Genomic DNA, 25783 nt, shown 5'->3' on the forward strand with positions numbered 1-25783 from the left:
TCTCTCACTGTGTTGCAATGCAACAATCCATTTAGCACCTGCACATGAACCGATTTCATTTCTCTATCTCCATAGTGGATGCCCTCCCCGAGTGTTCATACCTTTGGCTGCAACTGTTGTTAATCATAACTAATAGCCATCATCCTTTCCAGCCAAGTGTCCCCTGCCCATCGCTGATCATGATGGTGACAGTGGGGAGGCCCTTGTGCAGCAGTGGCTACATCGTGGCTGTTGATGTTGTTGATAAATGATATAATACAGGCTGTAAGTGTAATGGCTTTCATTTTATTAAATTGTAACTATTGCAACAGAAAATATAAAACTTCTTCCTCATGTGGTTACAAAAACCTTAGGAAAAGGCATCTTCATAAATATAGCATAACCTCGAAATAGCAATACTATGCCTATGTAATATTTATTACATTGCTACATTGATTAATACATTCTAATCATGAATTGTTATATCATGTAAAAGTAAATAAATATGCCCATATCTGCCTCATAGTCTGCTTTATAGTTACAGCATTTTCTGGGTGTCCATAAAGGTATTGTCCATGATTAATCAGCATTCGACAATGGCATGAGCAAAGTGAATAAAACTGCACACGCACACACTTGGTGGTGTGAAGATTTTACATCCCTGTTCACTTGCACATGTCCACCATGGTGTTGGTGACACGCATCGCAACGTCTCTGCTCCGATCGTCTCGAATGCTTCTGTTATGTGCTGTTGAAGATTACTTGAGATTTTCATTTGTTCAGCATATTATTTATCTTTTACATAACACCAACATTCAACTAAGCAGAAAACTGCTGTCCAATTATAATGATTTAACCATAATAGAGGTTTTTGGGTTAGATCACATACATTTTAAGGCTGTAGCCTGATGATGCTAGTTGTAATTATTGGCGAAACGTTGTACTCGAATTGTAAATGTTGTGGGTTTACTCTCCAACACACCGGTGTGTTGTACTAGTCATAACGAATTGGCATGTTTTGTTTACATGACAAACTAATTAGCTGTGTCGGGTGGTGGCGGGTTTAACGACACATTTATATTTACGGGATCTAACCCAAAAACCTCTGTTATAGATAATATTGCACGACAACCTTAATGGACATCCTGTACATTTCAAGTACAATATTAAGGTCAAGTAAATTTATAATTGCCAGGATATATATGGTGACTTTATATATATCATAAGATTCCCTTAAGTTAATACAGCAAATAGCATTACACAATTGTTCTTAGTACTGTGCACATGTGAGCTACAATTTTTGATATAATGTGCATCTGCACTTCTTGACATTGGAAGATTTTAGATGTTTCTAATTCTTCTTGGAAGCCTGCACCTTCTGAATCTCCTGTAAAAGCCAAAACAAAATAAATTAGAAAATATACTTGTCAATTTCATCATTATGCACTTACAAAATGCAAAAGAAATCATAATAGTTTGGTACTTTAACGTTCTAACTGCGCCGACAATACAGGTTGTATAGGACAATGTCGCATATCCGATTATCACACGTGCATCCTGAACAATTAACTGCCCATGTGTAGTACAGTATTTGTGCATGGTGTGACTGGCTATGTCTATATATACTCTGAAAACCAGACATTTCTTGAAATGTCACCTATTACATAGTTGTGTCACACCTCAGATAACACGTCCTTGAGCTTGTTGTATGCCTCATCCAGGTCATCGTTAATTATCACCGCATCGAAGATTCCTGGTTCCTTGCCTGTAATAGAGAATCATAAAACAAAAGGTAAGACTAAACTTGGAAAATCATCATCATAAGATTTATTGTGACTTATTTTTTTATGCTTGCCATCATGCAATGTCACTCTCTGTGGGAGCACAGAATCACAGTAGAACAATTGAATTTGCGGCACTGCCCTCTGCTGACCAATGCGTAGCCCTGAAGCCGCCTACAACACAGACATAGTGGTCACCTCTTAAGGTTCAACTCTCCTTCACTTTTCGAGGCCTGATGTAATCAGGTGCATCCCAGGTAAACGTGGTCGTGGGTATGGGTCGATCAAATAAGTCAAGTAAAATGGCGGACACACGTGATAACTCTGTAGTCAGTACTTACTGATCTCCAGGTCAGCCCTTGCAGCTGCCAAGCGTTTCTGTATGCTCTCCTCCGACTCCGTCTTACGGCCACGCAGACGCTCCTCCTAGAGCCGATGACATGGAAAGCACTCACGCGTGTCAATTATATAAAGATCTGCATATGCACACACAAAAATTGGTGCTTGAAAGATTCAATGGATCACGAATATTAGGTCGCTGCAAGCCCTGAACCCTTTCCTGTTGGGAGACGACTGCAAGTTGCAGGGTGGGGTTTCCCGTTCACCGCTGAAACTGGAAAAGCGCGAGCGGCTCAGTGTTAATTTTATTTAGAGAGGCGGAGTGCCGTTGTTTTTAAAGACGTACTCACCGCGGAGAACTGCAGCGACACGACCGCACTCTACGATAGCTGACACCAAACTGTGCCACACGCCCTCTGACATGGCCTTGTGGGAGTCCTTGGTGCCGATTAAGTTATTTTATTTATTTCTTGCAGTTCTGTTTTAGAAGGGAATCGTGAGTAAAAACTGATAAAGTACACGTACGTTATCAGAATGGGTTAATGGTTTAAAGGTTAACAGTAGAATATTTAAATTAATTCTGTCCCTGTTTTTTTCTCTCCAAGCTTTGGCTAACCTTTTGTACAATTTTATTGTACATCTAAAATGTAATTTATATTGCATGATCTTTACGAGAGTGTCCATGACCATCCCTTCCACCCCCCCCCGCTACAGACAAACACACACGGAGCGAATGCATTAACACACTTTCATCCGTAGCAGGAAAGTGTTATGAAACAAAATAATTATGTTGGCACACACCAGTGCTTCTATTGAAGGTGGGTGTATGGAGAGGTAGAGGGGGTTCAAAGTGGTACGCTTCATGCTGCGTACGCCCTGGATGTCCAAGTCCAGGATGCAGATTTGGTTATGGTCTCGGATTACCTCCACTGCTTTCTTACTGCGCGCCACATCAACACAACACACACGAATTAGCGATACTATTATTAACGCTGCCAGCAATACGCTGGGTGAAACCAGAAAAAAGTCATTCGGAAGTGACGTCGCCCGTGAGGTCAATGTCCTATCATCGTCAGCAGCAATGATCTATCCACTGCTGGATAAAGGCCTCTCAAAGCTGTGGTGCCATCAGTAACAATCTTGTGATGCAACAATCGATCTAGTTCCCAAATTAACTGATCTCATCAATCCATCTCCACGGCGTTCGTCCTCTCCGCTGTTCCCTACTTTGGCTGCCACTCCATTGTTAGTCGTTATCACCGACCATTATCCCAAGGGACATGTCCTGCCTAAGCCCACTTCCTTTTTTTTAACTAACAGTCAAAATAATGTCTCTAACTTGCTTATCTAATTCATATGTTCCTCTTCCTGTCACTCAGTGCGTTTCCAATCATGGTTCTCATGGGCTGTAAAAATAAACATCAGGTGTGTACGTTGAACTTCGTTCACACCGTACGTAGCCAACCACGCTAATCGGAGGTGTTTCCCAAAGACACACTCTGAACAGATGCTGTATAAATCTGCGAAGGCAACTGTGCATAGCGTGTATTTGTTGTTCGGTAAAACTTAACCCTGTCCTGGGTGTGACACTAAACTCGATCCTGTGATGGTGTCACCTAAACAACACTGTTGAGGCAGCAAATGCTCAAGAACTCCAGCGCAGTGTGGTAAAAACTTCAAATCAAGATATAAACAATTTTTATTTTACCAGGTAAGGCCCAATGAGCGATATAGCTCTCTTTCAGAAGCGCCCTGGCCACACATGATAGCCTAACAAAGTGGCTTAGCATGTGGAAATTTACAGCAGTAGCCAAATACTCTAAACACACGTTGATTCTAAATGTGACCACGGTGAGATAGACACGCAAACTCCAAATATACAGCAGGCGTTTGGGTCGGGATCGACCCCACGACCTCCCGTATACCAGGCGAGGGAGTTAACGTCTCACCACCGTGGCGTGGTGGTGTCAGGGAGGGGGGGGGGTGCGCGTCTGGATGGGAGGGAACTAAAGCCAAGCATCTTCCCTTGGAGGGGTAACACTTGAGAGAGAGAGAGGATTATCCACGCGACTCACCTGGTGCCGTACAAATTCCCTGAGAACTCGGCGTGCTCTATAAACTCATCCGCCAAGATGCCCTTCTCCATCTCCTCCCGACAGACAAAGTGGTAATCTACACAGAGGTCACATTAAATGAATGTTGAACTTATATGTAGCGGGGGGGGAAGGGCAACGAACTAAACACACTAAAGCAGTTCTAAATAAATGTGTTTATGTATGTAGAAAATTACATAGTGTTGTGAGCTGCTGTGGACTGTGGGCCATGATTTTATAGTGATAATAAACAGAAAAGGAAGGGTTCGATCTTGCCATGTAAAAGACAACTATTTTCGCCATCAACTCTCAAGATAGCAAGGTCTCAGCTTCAATGGCATAGACATGTGTTTAGAATGCCACCAGAATGCACTGCCCAACTGATAGTGATTTCAAAATGAGCTGCCCAGACCATGGGGAAAGGCTAGAGACAAAACAAAGATCCCCCGTATAGCCTTAGCAGCTTGTTGGGGCAAGTGCTGTTAGCGAGCATCTATGAAGGCTGGCATAGCACACGAGGGGGTGGGTGGCCGCCTTTGACTCCCTAATGGCGATGTTTACACAGGTACTCATTGAACGCTCAGTCCACCTAGGGGAGGCCCAAGACCGGTTAAGATAATCGTCACTGGTGTTGGTGAGTGGGAATCGAACTCGGGTCACCGGGTTTGTAGCGCAGCGCGCTATTTGCTACCCAAACACTCCCCACATGGCTAGAGACACACACATACGCACACACAGGATTCCCTATTTTAATTTAAATCAACGCTCTCTTCGGCGCATCGTGCGACTCTGTAGCTATAATGAGGCGCATGCAGTGTGTAATGAGACTTAATGTGTACTTGAAAATACGGACTGTGGTAGGCCGAGAGATAAATTATGGAGTTCTGTGGACGTCTATGTTTCGAAGATGTTGAATTATGGATCAAGGTGGAAAATCATGACAGGTGGAAGAGACTTAGTGGCGGAGCTGTCTACCCAACAAAAAGAGACACACGTGCGTCTGAAAAATAATTGAATGAACATTTTGAATGATGGAAAGTCAAAACTGGTGCTGCTGGAACAAATGCAGCTGGGAAAAAAAAAATCGTTCTGGAAGGCTCAGGCTGATGGACTAAAACTTGATTTTCTTAACACATTTCATATAGCAAGAAAAAAACAGTAAAGTCTATTTATTTGCATTACACATCAGATATGCCGACTGCTTAGAAGCCACTTGTACCCGAAGAGACGGGACACCATCTGTGATAAAGGTGAGGCATGCATCAAATGATAACTACCTTTGCCGTCAACTTCTCCTGCTCTTGGATTTCTCGTTGTATCTGTGAGAATAAAACACAACATTCAGTTGAACTTTCTTAGCCGCAATACATATACACAGACTAACACAAACACTTGGCTCTTTGCAGAACTGCACGGGTGCTTTTTGGGTCTTGATCTGCTAACAGCTTGGCCACCCCTGAGTTGTAAGTCAAACGAAAATGTGCACTCGGAGAGATGTGACCTACAGCGTAGCTCTCCCATGTGTTGGGTTTTTGCCGCGCGTCGTTTCAAGGGGATGTGCGACGTTACGCTCCCCTCGCTGGGAGCTTCTTCGGGCTTCACGTAGGACACCATGGAGCTCTCAACAAGTGGAGCGATACGCTGGGCATCCAGTCGAACAGAATGTGCTGCAACACAGTGTTCTTCACTGATTTTCAGAGGGGGCGGGGGGGGCACTTTCGCCGATAAGACATCATTGGTGCGAGTGGCCGCCGCCACACATTTGAAACAATTGGGGTTTGACAGCAGCACGATGATGGGGGGGGGGGGGGGGGTGTTGTCATGTGTTGTGTATTGTTGGGGGCCGCACGTCATAGGCCGTGCTAAAGGCCACCGGGGCCGCCAGTGGCCCCGCGGGCCTTGCAATGAAGAACGCCGCGCTACAATCTTGAAACATTATTTCTTTAGAACTGCTTTGTGTTTAGTGTGCTGTCCTTCCCCCCGCACCTCCGATTAGCACTGTCGGCTACGTGCGGTGCGAAAGAGGTTCAACATGCATACAACTTTGGGATCAGCAACAGAGGTGGGGGACACGAGGAAAATCCCTCTCCCACCCCCCACGGATAAATGGATTTGCACACGAAGATAATGGACAAGATTTGTTTGTGTAAGTCTGCCTAAGTACATGAGTTACTATTTATAAAGTATTATAAAGCTTACATCTACATGTCTATTGGGGCCAACTAAAGAATACACGTAAAAAAACTCAGGAGTTGCTTTGTCACACATCATGTTGCTGATACACTCTGATCATGAACAGATGTCATGGACTCCTTATGCAGCACAGTGCCGTCGAAAGATGTGTGAAGGACCCTAACCAATTAGCCATGCAGCCACTACTACTATCCCTCTCACGAGCTCTAAACAACTAGCTAACCGGCCATTGTACTAACCCTTCTACTGACCTTAACCAACCAGCCAACCAGCGACTAGTACTCACCCGTCTACTGACCTTAACAAACCAGCCAACCAGCGACTAGTACTCGCCCTTCTACTGACCTTAACCAACCAGCCAACCAGCCACTAGTAGTAGCCCTTCTGGCCCTAATCGACCAACCAGCCCCAGGGGTCGGCAAGCTGCTGCTCCGGAGCCGATTGCGGCGACTGTTTAAGGACTGCTTCCTCGTGACGTTATTCAGATGCAAAGCGGCTCTTGAAATATTGATTTTCTTTCACCGAATTCGAAAAAAAATGTCTCTTCTTGTTATTTTGGTTGCCGACCCCTGAACTAGCCAATGGAACTATCCCTCCCACGGACTGACAAACTAGCGAAAAAGCCACTAGCACTCGCCCTGCTGTGACCCGTATCAACCAACTAGCCAACTAGCCAGTGGTATTATCTCTCCAAATGACCCTACCCCAATCCAAGTGTATACTTGTATACGAGGCAGTGGAGTCGCGAAGTGTGCCGGCGTGTGCGCGCGTGTTGACGTGCACGGGTTGGCGTACGCGACACACTGAAGCCGAAGACATCGGCGTACTCCTGCATGAGACGCTTCACCAGCGTGCTCTTCCCTGCGCCCGACGGACCACTCAGCACAACCGGGCGAGGGCCCATCATTCCTGGAGAGACAGCAAGGCACATGTGGTGGCGGCAGCGGCACAAAGCACGTTGCATCAGCGCTCGCATCGGCATTGTCTCACACGCGCCAAGTCAGTGCGGACACACGCGTCGAGGATGACTGAATATGTAAAATCAGGATGATGATGAACCTATGGGCCGTGACTTTAGAGTTTATCTGTCGCTACTGCGTAGGTTGTTTGCGGTTGTGCCGTGTAGATCTCAGATGAGCTCTCCGGGTGTACCGAGTATTTTTTGTTTTTAGTTTGTTGTCTTTCCACGCACCTCTGAAGAGCACGGTTGGCTACGTATGGTGCGAAAGAAGTTCAACGTACGTACATACATAGCTCTCAAATTAACTTTCTGGGTGTCCTGAGTATTGATCGACACGATGTCTGATGTTTCACTCCAGGTGCTGGGAGCTTCATCAGTAGCTGATTCTAAATGCTACTGCGTAGGTTTTCGCGGAAGCACTGTTTAGCTCTCCAATGAGTTTCCACGTTGAACCGCGTGTTGTTGGTCGGCACGATGGTCAACGTTTCGTTCCATGTTCCTGAAAAGCTCCCAGAACGTGGAGAGAAACATTAGACTATGCCAATCTATACATGGCACAACATACCTGTCAACCCCTCATCAGTGCCTACCTTATTACAGGACATTTCAGACCTTATTGGTCACCCCGTGCCCCTTATTAATCTCAACATTCATCCTACAAAGTCCCATCACATGGGAGAAACACAAACCAATAAAAAACATTTATTTTTTGTAACTCAATTTCCCTGTACAAGAACATGGGTCAACCGTATGAGTTGACAGGTATGGTTCAACCCAACCAAACGTAAGAGTGTTATGTGGAACTCCACCCCTTTGCACATCCGCAACATCAAATGCCCTCTGAGTTTTAATAAACATCTGTTTGGTCAGGCTGTCGAGCAGCTCTGAGCTTGGCTCCGTGCCTCTGAGTTTACAACTTGTCCGCAAAAGCTGGTGCGTCAGAAATGTCATCATCATTATTATTCATATCAAACAGCCTGTGGCCAAAATATTCTGACCAATTATCTGCGTTTTTAATGCTGGTTCAAGTCTCCAAATTTTGAGCAATACTTTTAATCAACTTGGCCAGTTTTTTTTTATGGGGTCAGTTCCTAACAGTAACTCAATTTCAAACGAAATTTTTGTGTGTACGAGATTATTTTTACAAAAGTTACCGGGCTGCCTCCCTATCCAATTACGGGAAGATGGAGCGACCCACCACCTAGCGAAGGTGGTCTCAGGGCTGTCAGACATACGTTTAATGAAAACAATACTCGGATACATTTTTATCTTCGTTAGTGAGGGAAAAAAAAACCACTTCGACTTGACTCTCAGGTCCGCTAAACTAAAAATAACCATTTTTTTTTATTTTACCAGCTAAGGCCCACTGAGCTATACTGCATAGCTCTTTTTCAGAAGCGACCTGGCCACAAATGATCGCCCAACCCAAGTGGCTCATTCACGTGGAAATTTACAGCAGCCAAATAATCTGAACGTGTGTCGATTTTTTGAATGTGGCGGGTAAACACGGAAGACCCGGAGTAAAATCCACGCGACCACGGGGAGAGAGAGAGACACGCAAACTCCAAACATACAAGCGTCACAGGGACAGGATCGAACCCACAACCTCCTCCATACCAGGTGAGGTAGTTAACATCTTATCACTATATGGTGATCTCACAGTGCACTGGAAACGGCCAAACATGGCAATGGAGCAGCACCCTCCTGAAAATAGAGCCTTGAGACCCAATGAGGTTTTCCTGGGTAAATAATGGGGCATTATTTAACATTAGTCAGACAGCCTGTAGCAGGCAACCGAGTCGTTTCTTATCAACAATATAGGATCTAGTGATCTTTGTTCCCCCCCTCCCCAGTAATAACATCTTCCATTAAGATAAAGTTGCATATGTATGCATGCTGGTTTTTAAACCGATTGCAACCAATATTAAAATAAACGCTTGAGTGTATGCAGAAACACAATATTTTAGTTACACGTGGAAAAATGCGCGGTATCTGCAGCGCTGCCATTGATTGGTATCAAGCAGTTGAACTGAAGGAGATTTAAACTTTTACACGTAATTATAGTAATGGGGTGCAGGAGTAAGCGCAGCAGTTCGCATACTGCGGTTCTGAACCCGACGACCTGAGTTTGATTCCCGTCCACAGGTAGCATCAGCGGCGAGTGAAATATTAACCGGTTCTGGGCCCTTGTCCCTACACCAACCGGCGCCAACCAGGACGGTGAAGTGTGGGCAAATGATGCCACGTGATGACGCGGCGTCACTTAATGGAACAATCAAAATTTCCCACGTGATGATGATAAACCACTTTGAGGAGCTGTCATTTGTGGCCAGGTCGTGTCTGAAAAAGAATATCATAGCTCGGTGAGCTTTACCTGGTAAAATACAAATACATGTTGACTTAAAGCTTTCCTGACTGCAGGGATTTCATATTCTTTGGGTCTTTCGGTAAAGTCACGCAGATAGGTTAAAAGAAAATAACAAAAATTAACAAACAAAAAACCACGTTTCGATCGCAACACAAGCGTTCGTCATCGCTTGTGTTGCGATCGAAACGTCGGTAGCTTTTTTGTTATTTTCTTTGAACCTATCTACGCGACTTTACCGAAAGCGCCAAATAATAAAAAAATAGTTTAGTTTCATTTGCATTTTTGTAAGTGATTTGTTTACCTTTCCCATACGTTGCACTCCTATGGTGGTTTTTTTTTGTATCGTTTGTTGTTGTAACGTTCTGACCCGCCCCTACTTTTTTAACAGTCGAAGTGTTGTCACTGTTGCCGTCGTCATCACGATCAAATGACCCATGTGGATCTCTCGCACAGAAGCGCAACCCCTACACGCTAAAAAAAACCGCCCCCGCGGAAGCGGATATCACAGAGCTACCGCCCGAGATCCCTTCAAGGTCCAAATTTCAAACACCCGCTCTCTTGCCATTTTAAGAGGAAGTGTTCGTGGCGTGAAAATTAAAAATGACATTTTGATTCTCGTGGCTGGAATGCAGCCAAATCAAGTGCAGCACCACACTTAATTAACGCGATGGTTTGTTTGTGTGCAGTAGTCATTGGTGACTGGGCTGTACCGAAACCAATTCAATACACTTGGGTTTTAACTCAGGCTCTCAGTGGACCTCTGGGTCACCCGGCCACCTTTTGTAATTGGTCCCGATGCAACAGTGAAGAGGAACAGATCAGATTAATGTGCTTAGTGCACTGGATGTACACTGTGGGTTTATTATCCACGCAACGTCACATTTGAGAGTGGAAAGGGTGGTATCGAGTAAAGGCAGGAAGCGTGAACTTGGTAAACCCGTAGGCCGATGCTCACCCCGAGCCCTCATTACTTTGATAGTGCATTGTCTTTGAGCTGTGTGACGCCTTTTGGCGTCATCTGGTCGAGCACCAATTGGGTCCAGGCTCAAAAGAAAGCCGTCCCTTGGTGTGGACCAATCAGTTTCAAGGACAATGCATATATTATCATAGTATGTTTTTTGTTTGCATTTTGACTGCAGGTATTGTGGTTGATGCAGACATGAATCCTTGTAAAAAGGTTTCAGTTTTGTTGCCAGAAAAAAAGGGGAAAACCCTATTATTATCGATTAATACTTATTATCTTTAAGTCAACCAAATGTTCCCACGTGCCAATCGCGCACGAGCGTTATCTCACTTTGCTTCCACGGTGTTGTCAGTCACGTTGGGCACGTGCGGCGATGCGGTTCGTCCAACCTTATTGTTCAGTGCGTGCTTTCGTGTGGAGCAAACGCCACGAATGATCTTATTTAACCGTATCGAATGCGTTCGCTTGCCCGGAATTACATTCTTCCTCTTTCGTACGGCTGGTGTAGACGTAGAGCAACAACTACGATTTTACCTCCAGGTGGTCAAGCCAGATAACCGCGTCAGGAGCAGCGGAGCGAATCGCTGTAATGTCTCCTTCGTATTTGTGGATCGGGAATTGAGTCGTTGTACGTCGTTACGGTCTCTGTTCTGGATGACCCACAGTCGCACTCGACTGGAGAGTTTTCAATTTTCCATTTTGTGCATCGGGTATTCGCATCTGCTGCAGCCACGGTTTGTGCAGTGGAATGCGGTTTAGAGTGGACTATGAGCCTCACGGAAGATCAAAACCAGGTACTTAAATTGAGAGACAGCAACAGGAAAGCGTGGATTTGAGAACGTACGCTGCGTTAGCGACGTCCCTCTAATCGTTTTAAGAAAGGAGAGTTGGGCTTTGACAGGAACGGTCATGGCCGATGGTGAATAATAATAATAATGGGAGTGACGGTCAAGGAATGGAATGCGTCCGGGAGGATTTCCACTGACGAGATAAGACAATAAAATCAGAGAGTAAATTTACAACATTAACAATTCGAGTACAACGTTTCGCTGGTGATTACAACCGGCTCCATCAGATGATAGCCTGGATTTACTCTCCAACACACCGGTGTGCTGAACTAGTAACTAATTGGCCAGTTATGTTTACGTGACAAACCTTACTAATTGGCTGTGTCGGGTGGTGGCAGGTTTAACGACGCATTTATATTTACGCAATCTAACCCAAACAAAACTTTAACAATGAAATTAGTTCACGCGCTGGTTCTGGGTGAGAGATGGCGGTGGCTTGAGAAGGTCTTCATCCTTGATCTAGCAGTTGGATTGATCATGGCTGAACCATGTCTCCGATTGACGTGCACTACCCACAGACAGAAAGGATGCCATGAATGGTTTCCAATGCTAATGTTATAGAGTCAGATATTTATAGACCACCTTTGTACATGACATCATCGGTACTCATTATTATTTTATAAATGTATTTTATCCTAGGGACTGCGGATAATTCGAATCTAATGCACACTAAATTCACCCCGTGTGCATGAGCATTGCAACAACGATGCTTGGAAAAAAATCAATGATGTAATGACACAAAGATCAATGATGTAATAAGTTTAAAACCCTTTGTTGGATGAAGGTCTTCCCATGCTGTCGGTGACGGGGAGGGGGGGTTGTTTGACCATACGTCACCACGCTGGTGAGTGCAGATCGGTGACGGAGGACACAGGATCCCAGGAATGGGTTCAGTTATCGCTCGGCAATGATGTTAACCACGGCCAAGACTCGAACTGAAGCCTCCAGGTTCGGAGGCAGTGTGATAACCACTATGCCACCACCGCACGCACAATACAAGTACCTTCTCAAATGACTTAAAGTTGACAGTTGTCCTCTTAAGAAGGTAAACGCAGTACTGGACTGCAATACATTTCAAGATTAATATATAATTAAACACAGGCTGACCAAAACATTTTTTTCATGATGCTACTCGTGACACTCCCATGTGATAGGAATAAAAAAAAATCGTAACGGGATTTTTTTTATTTATTACAAAAGCTGTGAAGTGCGTAAGGAGGCGTGGAGAGATGGGTGCCTGGGATTGCGGCAAGTGGACTGAGTGCATAGGAAGCGTTGCTAGAAGGGACGGATCGCCGGTGGTCGAGACAAATGACAGAACGGCTGCCAAACGAGGGAGTACGCGCAAGAGGACGTCCACTGCGGCGATGAATACAATTGGGCGTCACGGTGGCGAGATGTTAACTACCTTGCCTGGTATGCAGAGGGTCGTGGGTGCGATCCCGACCCTGACGCCTGTGAATTGGGAGTTTCCATGTCTCTCTCTCTCTCCGCGTGGTCGTGTGGATTTTACTCCAGGTCCTTCGGTTTTTCCCTCCACATTTAGAACCAATGTGGATTTCGAGTATTTGGCTACTGCTATAAATTTCCACGCAACAAGCCACTTCGTTGAGCTATAATTTGTGGCCAGGTAGCTTCTGAAATAGAGCCACACAGCTCAGTGTGACCTTGCCTGCTAAAATAAAAAAGTTTAGCCTAGTAAATTAAATCGGCTTACTTGAGCGAGCTAGATTGACGCGCCCTAAGCAAGCACACTTACAATCATATCCCTCCGGGCTCTGCTGTAGTAATAATAATCACATCAATGCAATTTGTAATGCACGCAGTATTTCACAAGACATTAATGACCGTGACTCTGAGATGTACCAGCCAAACTCAGCGTTGCTCGAAAGCCGCCGGGGAAGGTGGTGGTGGTGGGTGGGGGTCTTTAAGTGTGTCTTCAAAGGCGGCGCATATTGAATGCTGTGAAATTGCAGTGGTAACTCGTTAACTCGTTTCTTGAGAACTGCTTTTTGTGTTTATTTTGTTGTACCCCCCCCCGCCACACCTTCGATTAGCTCGGTTGGCTACGCACAGCCCAAAATAAGTTTAACGTACTCTTTCGTTCTTTCGGTAAAGTCACGTAGAAAGAAAATAAATTAAATAATAGAATACGTCTCAGAGGCGTTGGGTCTCTGTGTGTCTCTCTCTGCTTGTGTGTCTCCGTGTCTGTGTTTAGTCTCTCTCTCTCAAATTTAGCAATCTTTGGAAGAACGTTAATCAACCAGGTGGGGGTGTTGACTGTTGTGTTAGCCGACTCTCTGTGTTGTATTGCATTATATTTCTAAGTTTAATAGGTTAGTTTTCTACCTGATGACGGTTGCTTGTGTTGCAATCGAAACGTTGTTTTCCATTTTTTTATTTTGATTTCTTTCTACGTGACTTTACCGAAAGAACCAAAGAGTAATTCCTGCAGTCACGAAAGCTTCGAATCAAGTTTGAAGTTTAACACAGTATGTATGTTGTACTCCTTATGGCCTTGCCTCACCAGTGTTAGACCAAAGAACACCAAAAGGCAAACAGGACAAGGACAATGCAAATATCAAAGCATTAATGGCTCGGGTCGAGAAGTTTAAGCAATGGGACCCTTTCCGCCAGCATCAAGATGATGAAAACATGAATAAGCCTATGAATTTTTCATCATCTTAAGGGTGGCAAAAAGGGTCACATAGATATTTCTATGAGGCACCAGTGCTATCAAACGCTCTCGATCCACCTTAATTTTAGTTTCTCACCGCATTCAAGCGGGGTCTTGATTGCAATAATAAATCCAAGAACAGAAAGGCATTTGCACCAAAGGAACATTCATTGGAAAGTGTGATAAAAAAAAATATCCTTTACAATATAATTACAATTTACCACCCTGTATAACTGAATGATGAAAAAAACACACGTATTGGAAATATAACACTTTAACAATAATCAAAAGCAGTGTTTTTGCCAATCCACTGCTGAATTTAGCCCTCCCCTTGGCTGTGTTGGTCGTGGGGGTTGTTTGACCAAACTTCACGCTGGTTTAAACACGTAGCAGTAGGCTTTCACGACCGATATCATCACAGAGTTTTTTTGGGGGTTAGATCGCGTAAATATAAATGTGTCGATAAACCCGCCACCACCTCCCGACAGCCAATTAGTTAGGTTTGTCACGTACACAAAACATGGCAATTCGTAACTAGTTCAGCACACTGAGAGTACACGAATCGTAAATGTTGCAGTGGGTTTACTCTCCAACACACCGGTGTGCTGAAATGGTAACGAATTGCCATGTTTTGTTCACGTGACAAACCTTACCAATTGGCTGCGTAGGGTGGCAGCGGGTTTAACGACACATTTATATTAACGCAATCTAACTCGGGAAAAAAAGCCTATATTACGCATACTTTACGCCTTTGTCAGCGCGGTTTGGTGAAGAACCCATGGACTTATTCAGACGTTTCTCGTCACTGATGGTGGTAGCTCTGGCCAATAACGGACCTCATGCGGCCTGAGACAAACAACGCACGACAGCCAAAAAGTGAACGAAGTAGACGGAGCGATGAGATCGGCTCACGCGCAGGAGGAGTGCGATGGATGGTGAGCAGCGCTGCACCACGATTGATGGCGACGGCGTTGGGGCGGGGGAGGCCTTCATCCGGCTAGTGGATGGGCAATGGCTGATGATGATGATAATTACTGTTAACGGTGATTTTAAAATGAACTCAGCCACGACGGTCTTCTAAAACAATAAATCGAAGCCCTTCGAAACGCGCGCGTCTGATATGACGCGTACTCACCGTTAGCGGTGGTCTTCTTCTCGTGGACCTTTCAACAAGTGTGCGCCCGTCCGTGTGCGCACGTGTATGTGTGTGGGTGTGCCTCTGGCTAGCAGCTCGTTGTTTACTGTAATTATCACCTAGACCACCGGCAACAAAAAAAAGGAAGAGCACTTGCCCCTCCCCGGAGTACCTTCTGTGAGCTTGCGTGCACTTGCTGATCCGATTGCAGTGGATTATTGTAACCTCTGTTCCAATTCCCGGCGGTTCACCCTTGTGTGTGACGAGCCCAGGAAATCAGCAGCGTTCACGACAACGTGATCATTTTAAGGATATTTTTTGTTTAACACATCACGTCTAAGACTACGTAAATCTGCAAGCGATTTTTTTTTGTTTTACAAAATAATACTCATAAAAGAGGTGAATTGGCCGGGTTGGCTCTGAGAACGGAGCGCTGAGCCGACACCGCTGCCAAGGCTGGGGTTTGAATTTGGGTTTCAGCCGCCCGTGATTGAACCAGGTTTCTCGAGTGTAGTGAGTTGATGGTCTTAGCCCAACAGCAATGACTGCACAACAACAAAACAATATTTACATTAAATGTACTTTTGCTTTTCATTTGGATAAATTCCAGATCTGTGAAATTAAAGTATACGTGAGATTGTCATGCAATGGACATTTCTCTGTGGCAGGGCGGGTGGGAAAATGCACACTTTGAGTGTGGATGCAAGAGGACACTGGAGACTCTGATAGCTCAATCCTGTGATAGCTCAGTCCTGCGACAGCTCATTCCTGCGACAGCTCGATCCTGCGATAGCTGTCCTGCGACAGCTCAGTCCTGTGATAGCTCAGTCCTGTGACAGCTCAATCCTGCGCCAGCTCAGTCCTGCGACAGCTCATTCCTGCGACAGCTCGATCCTGCGACAGCTGTCCTGCGACAGCTCAGTCCTGTGATAGCTCGATCCTGCGACAGCTCAGTCCTGCGACAGCTCAGTCCTGTGATAGCTCGATCCTGCGATAGCTCAGTCCTGTGATAGCTCGATCCTGCGACAGCTCAGTCCTGTGACAGCTCAGTCCTGTGACAGCTCGATCCTGCGACAGCTCGATCCTGCGACAGCTCAGTCCTGTGATAGCTCGATCCTGCGACAGCTCAGTCCTGTGACAGCTCGATCCTGCGACAGCTCGATCCTGCGACAGCTCTGTTTTGTGATAGCTCGGTCCTGCGACAGCTCAGTCCTGTGATAGCTCTGTTTTGTGATAGCGCCATCTCTTCTCCTTAGGCCATCCTTCTGCTACTCCTTGCCGCCATCTACGACCAGGCCTACCCCTATCACGATGGCACCGCGGTGGCTAGGAGATGTTAACTACCCGGCCTGGTATGCAGGAGGTCGTGTGTCGATCCCGACCCTGATGCCTGCTGTATATTTGGAGTGTGCATGTTCTCCCGATGGTCACATGGATTTTTGCTCCAGGTCTTCCGGTTTTTCCCTCCACATTTAGAAACATGCGTTTAGAGCATTGGCTGCTATAAATGTCCACGTGATAATAAACCACTTCGTTGAGCTATAATTTGTGGCCAGGTCGCTTCTGAAAAAGAGCTATATACAGTGAGGGAAAAAAGAATTTGATCCCCTGCTGATTTTGTACGTTTGCCCACTGACAAAGAAATGATCAGTCTATAATTTTTAATGGTAGGTTTATTTGAACAGTAAGAGACAGAATAACAACAACAAAATCCAGAAAAACGCATGTCAAAAATGTTATAAATTGATTTGCATTTTAATGAGGGAAATAAGTTTTTGACCCCTCTGCAAAACATGACTTAGTACTTGGTGGCAAAACCCTTGTTGGCAATCACAGAGATCAGACGTTTCTTGTAGTTGGCCACCAGGTTTTCACACATCTCAGGAGGGATTTTGTCCCACTCCTCTTTGCAGATATTCTCCAAGTCATTAAGGTTTCGAGGCTGACGTTTGGCAACTCGAACCTTCAGCTCCCTCCACAGAATTTCTATGGGATTAAGGCCTGGAGACTGGCTAGGCCACTCCAGGACCTTAATGTGCTTCTTCTTGAGCCACTCCTTTGTTGCCTTGGCTGTGTGTTTTGGGTCATTGTCATGCTGGAATACCCATCCATGACCCATTTTCAATGTCCTGGCTGAGGGAAGGAGGTTCTCACCCAAGATTTGACGGTACATGGCCCCGTCCATCGTGCCTTGGATGCGGTGAAGTTGTCCTGTCCCCTTAGCAGAAAAACACCCCCAAAGCATAATGTTTACACCTCCATGTTTGACGGTGGGGATGGTGTTCTTGGGGTCATAGTCAGCATTCCTCCTCCTCCAAACACGGCGAGTTGAGTTGATGCCAAAGAGCTCCATTTTGGTCCCATCTGACCACAACACTTTCACACAGTTGTTCTCTGAATCATTCAGATGTTCATTGGCAAACTTCAGACGGGCATGTATATGTGCTTTCTTGAGCAGGGGGACCTTGCGGACGCTGCAGGATTTCAGTCCTTCACGGCGTAGTGTGTTACCAATTGTTTTCTTGGTGACTATGGTCCCAGCTGCCTTGAGATCATTGACAAGATCCTCACGTGTAGTTCTGGGCTGATTCCTCACCGTTCTCATGATCATTGCAACTCCATGAGGTGAGATCTTGCATGGAGCCCCAGGCCGAGGGAAATTGACAGTTCTTTTGTGTTTCTTCCATTTGCGAATAATCACACCAACTGTTGTCACCTTCTCAGCAAGCTGCTTGGCAATGGTCTTGTAGCCCATTCCAGCCTTGTGTAGGTCTACAATCTTGTCCCTGACATCCTTGGACAGCTCTTTGGTCTTGGCCATGGTGGAGAGTTTGGAAGCTTATTGATTGATTGCGTCTGTGGACAGGTGTCTTTTATACAGGTAACAAGCTGAGATTAGGAGCACTCCCTTTAAGAGTGTGCTCCTAATCTCAGCTCGTTACCTATATAAAAGACACCTGGGAGCCAGAAATCTTTCTGATTGAGAGGGGGTCAAATACTTATTTCCCTCATTAAAATGCAAATCAATTTATAACATTTTTGACATGCGTTTTTCCGGATTTTGTTGTTGTCATTCTGTCTCTCACTGTTCAAATAATACTACCATTAAAATTATAGACTGATCATTTCTGTCAGTGGGCAAACGTACAAAATCAGCAGGGGATCAAATACTTTTTTCCCCTTACTGTAGGTCAGTAACCCGTATCTAGTAAAATCAAATAAATAATACTATCCCAACCCCTATCACTACCCCAACCCCTATCACTACCCTGACCCCTTTCACAACCCCTATCACTACCCCAAACCCTATCACTACCCCTACCACCGCTATTACTACCCCTAGTACTCCCCCTATCACTTCCCCAACCACTATCACTACCCCTACCACCCCTATTACTACCCCTACCCCTCAAACTCCTGACTCTGGTGGCTTGCTGTGTGGAGTTTGTGTATTCTACCCACTCTGCGTGGGTTTCTCTCCAGGTTCCCGTTTGCTCTCATAGCTAAAACACGCCACGCAAAAGACAAATCTCCCCCTCATAGCCTGTGACAGACTGCTGGATGCTGTTAGCGAGCACCTATGAAAGGCGGAACGGTACACGAGGGGGTGGGTGGCCAGCACCACGCCCGACCGCCTTTGTCTCCCCAGTGGCGATGTTTACACACCGCACCAGGTACCCATTCGAGGCTGAGCCGACCTAGGGGATGCCCAAGACCGGTTCAAATAATCGTCGCTGGTGTTGGCCGTGAGCGGGAAATTGAACTCGGGTCGCCGGGTTCATCGCGCTAACCACTACACTACCGCTCCCCACTAAACATACCAGACACACAATGTCACTGATATTGGCCGAACATCTCAATGCTAAAAAGAATGACCTTCAAATGACTCAAGTGGGATTACAGAGCAGCTGCACGAGCAGCAGCAATATCGCCCTCTGTCACCCTGACTGCGAAAACTCAGCAGGACCCTCATGGAAAAGTCTTGAGACTCGGTGAGGATCTCTGAGTAAACAAGCGAAATCAAAAATAAGTTACGTTGATAGAACATTCCGGATAAAGTTGCGGAAAACTATATTTTTTTTAAACTATGTCCGGGTGTGTCAGGGGATTATTCTGTTAATGTGCGAGTTTGAGGATTATATTTGACCAGGTAAGGCCCACTGAGCTATGTAGCTCTTTTTTAGAAGCGACCCGGCCACAAATTACACCCCAACAGAGTAGCTTAGCGTGTGGAAATGTATAGCAGCAGTCAAATACTGTAAAAGTATGTTGATTCTAAATGTGGAAAGAAAAATAACGGAGGACTCGGAGAAAAAAACCATGCTACCACGGGGAAAGAGACATGCAAACTCCAAATATACAACAGGCATCAAGGTTCAGGATTGAATTCACAACCTCCTGTATACCAGGCGAGGTAGTTGACATCTCGCTCAGAGCACTGGGCTGGCACAGCTGAGATCCTGGATTACAATCCTGGTTTCCGTCACAAGTATAAAATAGTAACCAAGTATGGAAGCCCGCAGTAGTGACCCATGTGTAGACTTGCCCTCCCTTTTTGACGTGGGATTTCCACCACTGATGCATGGCTGATCAAGAGCCAATCGAATATTGCCAATGCTGACATAACGTATTACACGCACTGTGCACTTAGCAATATTCACGCTTGCTGTGGACCTCATTTATTGACTAATAGTTCATAAAGGCCTGTCTTCGCCAGTCAAACGTTTTTTTTAAAGAAATATAATAATTAACCTGATATGATTCTTTCACCATTTTTATCTACGATCAGACACTAACTACTCCTAACATTTGTATTTGTCCGCAAAAAAATTTGCTGACGACTTGCTTCAACGGAAACCGCTCCATTTAAAGATTCCGGTCTTTTTATTATTATTAGAGGGGAGGCTCAGTCTACCTTTATCCGTTTTCGAATTATTCAGATTTTAACATGATAAAATGCTTATTTTTTTCATCCAAAACCGCTTTAACCCGAAACATGAAAAAACAATAAAAGATAGAACAATGGTTCTCGCTTCAACGTTATTTGCGGTCGAGTGCTTTTTAAAACGAAAAAAAACCCCGCAACCTTAGATTTTAAACGGTTTCTGAATGACACCCACAAACATGTTCATGGGGCACTTAAAATCGAGATTTGGGGGGGGGGTTTAAAATGAAAGATCTCGGATTTTCTGATTTGTATTCCTGTTGTTTGTGCCCTAAAAGCGACCCGTGCACCAAATGCCAACTTTCTAGCTTGTCGGGAAGCACCTCGGCGGTTTTTGAGACGTACACATGAAGGTCTTTAATTATATACATAGATATCAACAGAGAGCATAACCCACGTGCTGTCAGTCTACATCGATTAATCGAATATAGTGTGGATTATCACCAGGATCACGATGCATTACATCGAATCGTGTGGGAACCCATTTAGATTTACGTCATTTGCAAACGATTCAATTGACACTGCCAGCCACGAGGCCGATAAAAAAAAAGTTTTAAAAAGAAAACCTCTTCTTTGGTTACTCATTGTTTTTTTCGGTAAAGTCACGTATGTAGAAATACAATAAAATTATATTAAAACAACAAAAACAATCACGACGTTTCGATCACAACGCAAGCGATCTTCATCAGCTGTCAAGAACAAATCACGGAGGTAAATACAACAAAAAGATGAGAGACGAGAATTCAACGAACCTGAAAAAAACATTATGTGAAGCACATCCAGTCAGGCCAACAACACAGTTAGACACTTCCTGGCGGACCACAAATTTCAGAAGAGTGTTAAATTTCGTGTTCAAACTTTGGATTGCACATACCAACATAGATAGAATGAAAAATACGAGGTACACGGTCAGTAGAAATACATATACAAGTCCACCAAGAGGTAAGGAGGGAGGAAAGACGGACACAGGGAGGCAGAGAGAGAGAGAGGGGTGCCGGAGGGATGAACAGAAGCTTAAATAGGAAATACGGTTGGAGGGGGGGAGGGGCCAGAGCGAGAGCGGCAGCTCAAACACGCACATCTTACACATACAAAACGGCAGCTCAAAAAAGGACCACCTCTTGTAAATACAAAACGGCAGCTCATAAAAGGACCACCTCTTGTAAATACAAAACGGCAGCTCAAGAAAGGACCACCTCTTGTAAACACAAAACGGCAGCTCAAAAAAGGACCACCTCTTGTAAATACAAAACGGCAGCTCAAAAAAGGACCACCTCTTGTAAATACAAAACGGCAGCTCCCTCCCCCCCTCCAACCATATTTCCTATTTAAGCTTCTGTTCATCCCTCCGCCCCCCCTCTCTCTGCCTCCCTGTCCGTCTTTCCTCCCTCCTTACCTCTTGGTGGACTTGTATATGTATTTCTACTGACCGTGTACCTCGTATTTTTCATTCTATCTATGCTGGTATGTGCAATCCAAAGGTTGAACACGAAATTTAACACTTCTGAAATTCGTGGTCCGCCAGGAAGTGTCTAACTGTGTTGTTGGCCTGACTGGATGTGCTTCACATAATGTTTTTTTCAGGTTTGTTGAATTCTCGTCTCTCATCTTTTTGTTGTATTTACCTCCGTGATTTGTTCTTGACACCTGATGAAGATCGCTTGCGTTGTGATCGAAACGTCGTGATTGTTTTTTGTTTTAATATAATTTTATTGTATTTCTACACACGTGACTTTACCGAAAAAAAACAATGAGTAATTTTATGCAGTCACGAAAGCTTTAATACTCTTCTTTGGTTCTTTCGGTAAAGTCACGTAGAATGAAAATAAAATAATAAAATAAAACAATACAATTCTCACGACGTTTCGAAAAAGAAAACCTCGCTTCTTAAATCGAATCTGGTTACGACGTCGTAGTTGTTGCGTTTAAGAAACAATCCGGACTGACCGGAGTGGTGAAGTATGGTCAAGACAAAAGTTCCCCCGTATAACCTAAGCTAGACTGTTGGGGCAAGTGCTGTTAGGGAGCAGCACCTGTGAAGAAGTCGGGCGCTGTGGCACACGAAGCGGGGGTGGGTGGGTGGGTGGCCAGCACCACGCCCGGCCGCCTTTGTCTCTCCCAGTGGCGATGTTTACTACACACCTGCACCAGGTACCCATTTGAGGCCGAGTCGACCTAGGGGGGGAGGGGAGGCCCAGGACCACGTTAGATGTTCGTCACTGGGTTGTTGTTGTTGTTGGTGGTGGAACTCGGGTGGCCGACATCGCAGCGGTGGCGCTAACCACTGCGCCACCGCTCCCCACAAGTCTGAACGACGCGGTGCGGGAGAGGCTTTCATCCAGCAGTGGAGTGATAAAAGTGGCCGCATTTGTACAGAGTGTCTGTCCCGTAGGTTACACTGTTGGTAAAGGGCCGTCCATAAATGACGTCACGCGATTTTGGACGATTTTTGCCCCACCCCCCCCCCCTTCGTCACACGGCGTCACAAAAAGTCAGACCCCCCCCCCCCCTCAAATATGACGTCACAAAGCTCTGCCCCCCCCCCCAAAAAAAATATATAAAACATGCTTCAAATCTTGATTTAAAGCTTTCGTGACTGCAGTAATTCATATTCTTAGCTCTTTCGGTAAAGTCACGTTGCAGGGAAACAATAAAATATATATAAAACAATAAAACATGTATTATGTTATTGTTTCCCTTCAACGTGACTTTACCGAAACAGCTAAGCATATTCTTCAAATCGCTTTAAACTATTGTCGTTGTAGCGCGTATTTAATGTGGCGCTGAACTCTGATGTTGTAGGAGAAAACATTTATTAAAAAAAAGTCAATTTAATTAAGTAGAACGTGTTGTCTATATTTATTTAAAGTTTCGCGATTTGACGTGACGTCACATTTCTCAAACCCCCCCACTCTCGTCACACATCGTCACAAATGTCTGACCCCCCCTCTCCCCCTAGGTGCGTGACGTCATTTATGGACGGCCCCCCTTCTGATTTAATCCCTGCCACGAAACGTGAGCCACACACAAAGGTAAAGGTCTCCGCACGTGTAGCCTCAACAGACTGTTGGGGTAAGTGCTCTTCGCGAGTAAGCAGCACCTACGAAGGCCGTGGCCAGCACCACGCAACGCCCGGCCGCCTTTGTCTCCCCCTAAGTGGCGATTTTTTTTACACACCGCCGCTAAGTTACTCATTTGAGGCCGAGTCGACCTAGGGGGAGGGTCCAGGACCGGTTCTGATAATCGTCACTTTGGGTGTTCCGTTGGTGGTTGGTCGTGAGCGAGAATCGAATCCCGGGGTCGCCGGGGTTCAGTAGCGCAGCGTTGCGCTAACCGCTGCGCCACCGCTCCCCGCTACACGTGTCATACAACACACTAGACACGTGTTGTGTGTGGGGTGTGTGTGTGTGGTGGGTGTGTGTGTGTGGTGTGTGTGGGGTGTGTGTGTGGTGTGTGTATGTGGTGTGGGTGTGTGTGTGGGGTGTGTGTGGTGTGTGTATATGTGGGGTGTGTGTGTTGTGTGTGTGGTGTGTATATGTGGGGTGTGTGGTGTGTATATGTGGGGTGTGTGTGTGTGGTGTGTATGTGTGGTGTGTTTGTGTGGGGTGTCGCTGCCCAGGTATACCTTGCAGAAGTCGCCATAACGAGAACAATCTGAACATTTGCTTGACTCCGGAGCTGTTGTTGTTTATTCCCGCGCTTTCTTCTTCCGAGAGAGCGAGAGAGGGAGCCCTTGTTGCAAGTGTGACGTGGTGATGATGGTAGTGGTGATGGTGGTAGTGGTGACGGTGACGGTGGTGGTGACGATGGTAGTGGTGGTGATGGTGGTGGCAGTAGTGGTGGTAGTGATGGTGGTGGTGATGATGGTGGTGGTACCAGGTGGTGATGATGGTGGTGGTACCAGGTGGTGATGATGGGGCAGGAGAGAGCGGCGTGGCGAGGCGGGGGTTCAATTCGCAGTTGCTGCCACTGTGGGGCATCACATCCTGTTCCGGCAAGACGGAGCACGAGGAGAGAGAGAGGAGCCCAGGAGGAACAACGTGGAGAGGAGAGAGAGGAGAGAGAGAGAAACGAGAGAGAGAGAGAAGCCCAGGAGGAACAACGTGGGGACGAGAGAGAGAGGAGCCCAGTAGGAACAACGTGGGGACGAGGGAGAGGAGAGAGAGGAGCCAAGGAGGAACAAAGTGGAGAGGGGAGAGAGGAGAGAGAGAGAAACGAGAGAGAGAGGAGCCCAGGAGGAACAAAGTGGAGAGGAGAGAGAGAGGAGAGGAGAGAGAAACGAGAGAGAGAGAAGCCCAGGAGGAACAACGTGGGGACGAGGGAGAGGAGAGAGAGGAGCCAAGGAGGAACAAAGTGGAGAGGAGAGAAACGAGAGAGAGAGAGGAGCCCAGGAGGAACAAAGTGGAGACGAGAGAGAGAGGAGAGAGAGAAGCCCAAGAGGAACAACGTGGGGACGAGAAAGAGAGGAGAGACGAGAGTGAGGGGTCAACAGGAGCACAGCAAGGATGTGGGGGGGAGCTGTAGCGCGCTACAAATTCCCGAGTTCGATTGTCGCTCGCGGAAACGCCCAAGACCGGTGACGATTATTATCAGAACCCCTGTCCGGGTACCCCTCCCCTAGGTCGACTCAGCCTCAAATGAGTACCTAGGTGCAGCGGTGTGTTTAATATAATCAGCACTGGAGAGACAAAGGCGGTCGCTCGTGTGCCACAGTGCTGCTGCTTGCTTACAGCACTTGTCCCAAAAGTGCGTTGAGGCTGCACGGGTGAGCTTTGTCTTTGTGTATAGGTATGTTAATGTGTATGTGTTAATGCGTATGTTAATGGGTACGTGTATGTGTGTTAATGTGTATGTGTTAATGTGTGTTCATGTGTTATTGTGTATGTGTTAATGTGTATGTGTTATTGTGTGTGTTAATGTGTACGTGTTAATGTGTGTTATTGTGTGTGTAGGTGCTACTTGCGAACAGCACTTGGCCCTATAGTTTGTTAAGGCTACACGGGGGGGGAGGTGTGTGTTTGAAACATGCATTTAGATTATTTTGCTGCAATAATTTTGCACATGATCGGCCACTGTTGAAAAGTAAGTTGATATCACAGTCCGCTTCACCTGGTAAGATTGTAAAAAGTTTAGTTTTTTTTCTATATATATTTAAAGTGTTGTGTTTACCTTTCCTATACTTTGCACTCCGTGTTTTTGTATTGTTTTTTTGTAACGTTCTGACCCCCTCTTCCTCTTTTCACAGGAGACATTCCGTGTATAAAAGAGCTTCATAGCTCATCGGATTCCTCCAGCCTCGAATAAAGAATTCCGAATGTTGAACCCCACGCGGCGCCAGTGACGTCATCGCGCACACGCGGTGTCGTCATCACGCACGCGGGGATGTCATTACGTACTTCTAGATTTGAAGCTTTCGTGACTGCAAGGATTCATACTCTTTGGTTTTATTCGGTAAAGTCACGTAAAAATAAAACAAAATAATTGTTTTATTTTATCTACG

The 25783-nt window shown here is 45.7% G+C and overlaps 1 protein-coding gene across 3 annotated transcripts; it reads right to left on the reverse strand.

Annotated features, from left to right (window-relative positions):
• Nucleotides 1-265: 265 nt before the first annotated feature.
• GUK1 (guanylate kinase 1) lies at nucleotides 266-24921 on the reverse strand. 3 transcript variants are annotated; one of them, XM_076071686.1, is made up of 9 exons: nucleotides 23909-24921; nucleotides 22317-22458; nucleotides 7181-7294; nucleotides 5470-5511; nucleotides 4175-4271; nucleotides 2901-3039; nucleotides 2102-2186; nucleotides 1659-1744; nucleotides 266-1366 (listed from the first exon to the last, which is right to left on the reverse strand). In XM_076071686.1, the coding sequence occupies exons 3-9, from the start codon at nucleotides 7290-7292 to the stop codon at nucleotides 1331-1333; spliced, it is 597 nt and encodes a 198-aa protein (XP_075927801.1). In that variant the 5' UTR covers nucleotides 7293-7294; nucleotides 22317-22458; nucleotides 23909-24921; the 3' UTR covers nucleotides 266-1330. The 3 variants fall into 3 exon arrangements, with proteins under 3 accessions (XP_075927801.1, XP_032821440.2, XP_032821442.1); XM_032965549.2 differs by lacking the exon at nucleotides 22317-22458 and having other exon boundaries at nucleotides 23909-24914; XM_032965551.2 differs by lacking the exons at nucleotides 22317-22458; nucleotides 23909-24921 and adding an exon at nucleotides 15339-15480.
• Between the last annotated feature and the right edge of the window lie 862 nt (nucleotides 24922-25783).

This window comes from Petromyzon marinus, chromosome 34 (assembly GCF_048934315.1).
Source record: "Petromyzon marinus isolate PM22_M1 ecotype Great Lakes invasive population chromosome 34, UKy_Petmar_22M1.pri1.0, whole genome shotgun sequence".
Taxonomy (NCBI): domain Eukaryota; kingdom Metazoa; phylum Chordata; class Hyperoartia; order Petromyzontiformes; family Petromyzontidae; genus Petromyzon; species Petromyzon marinus.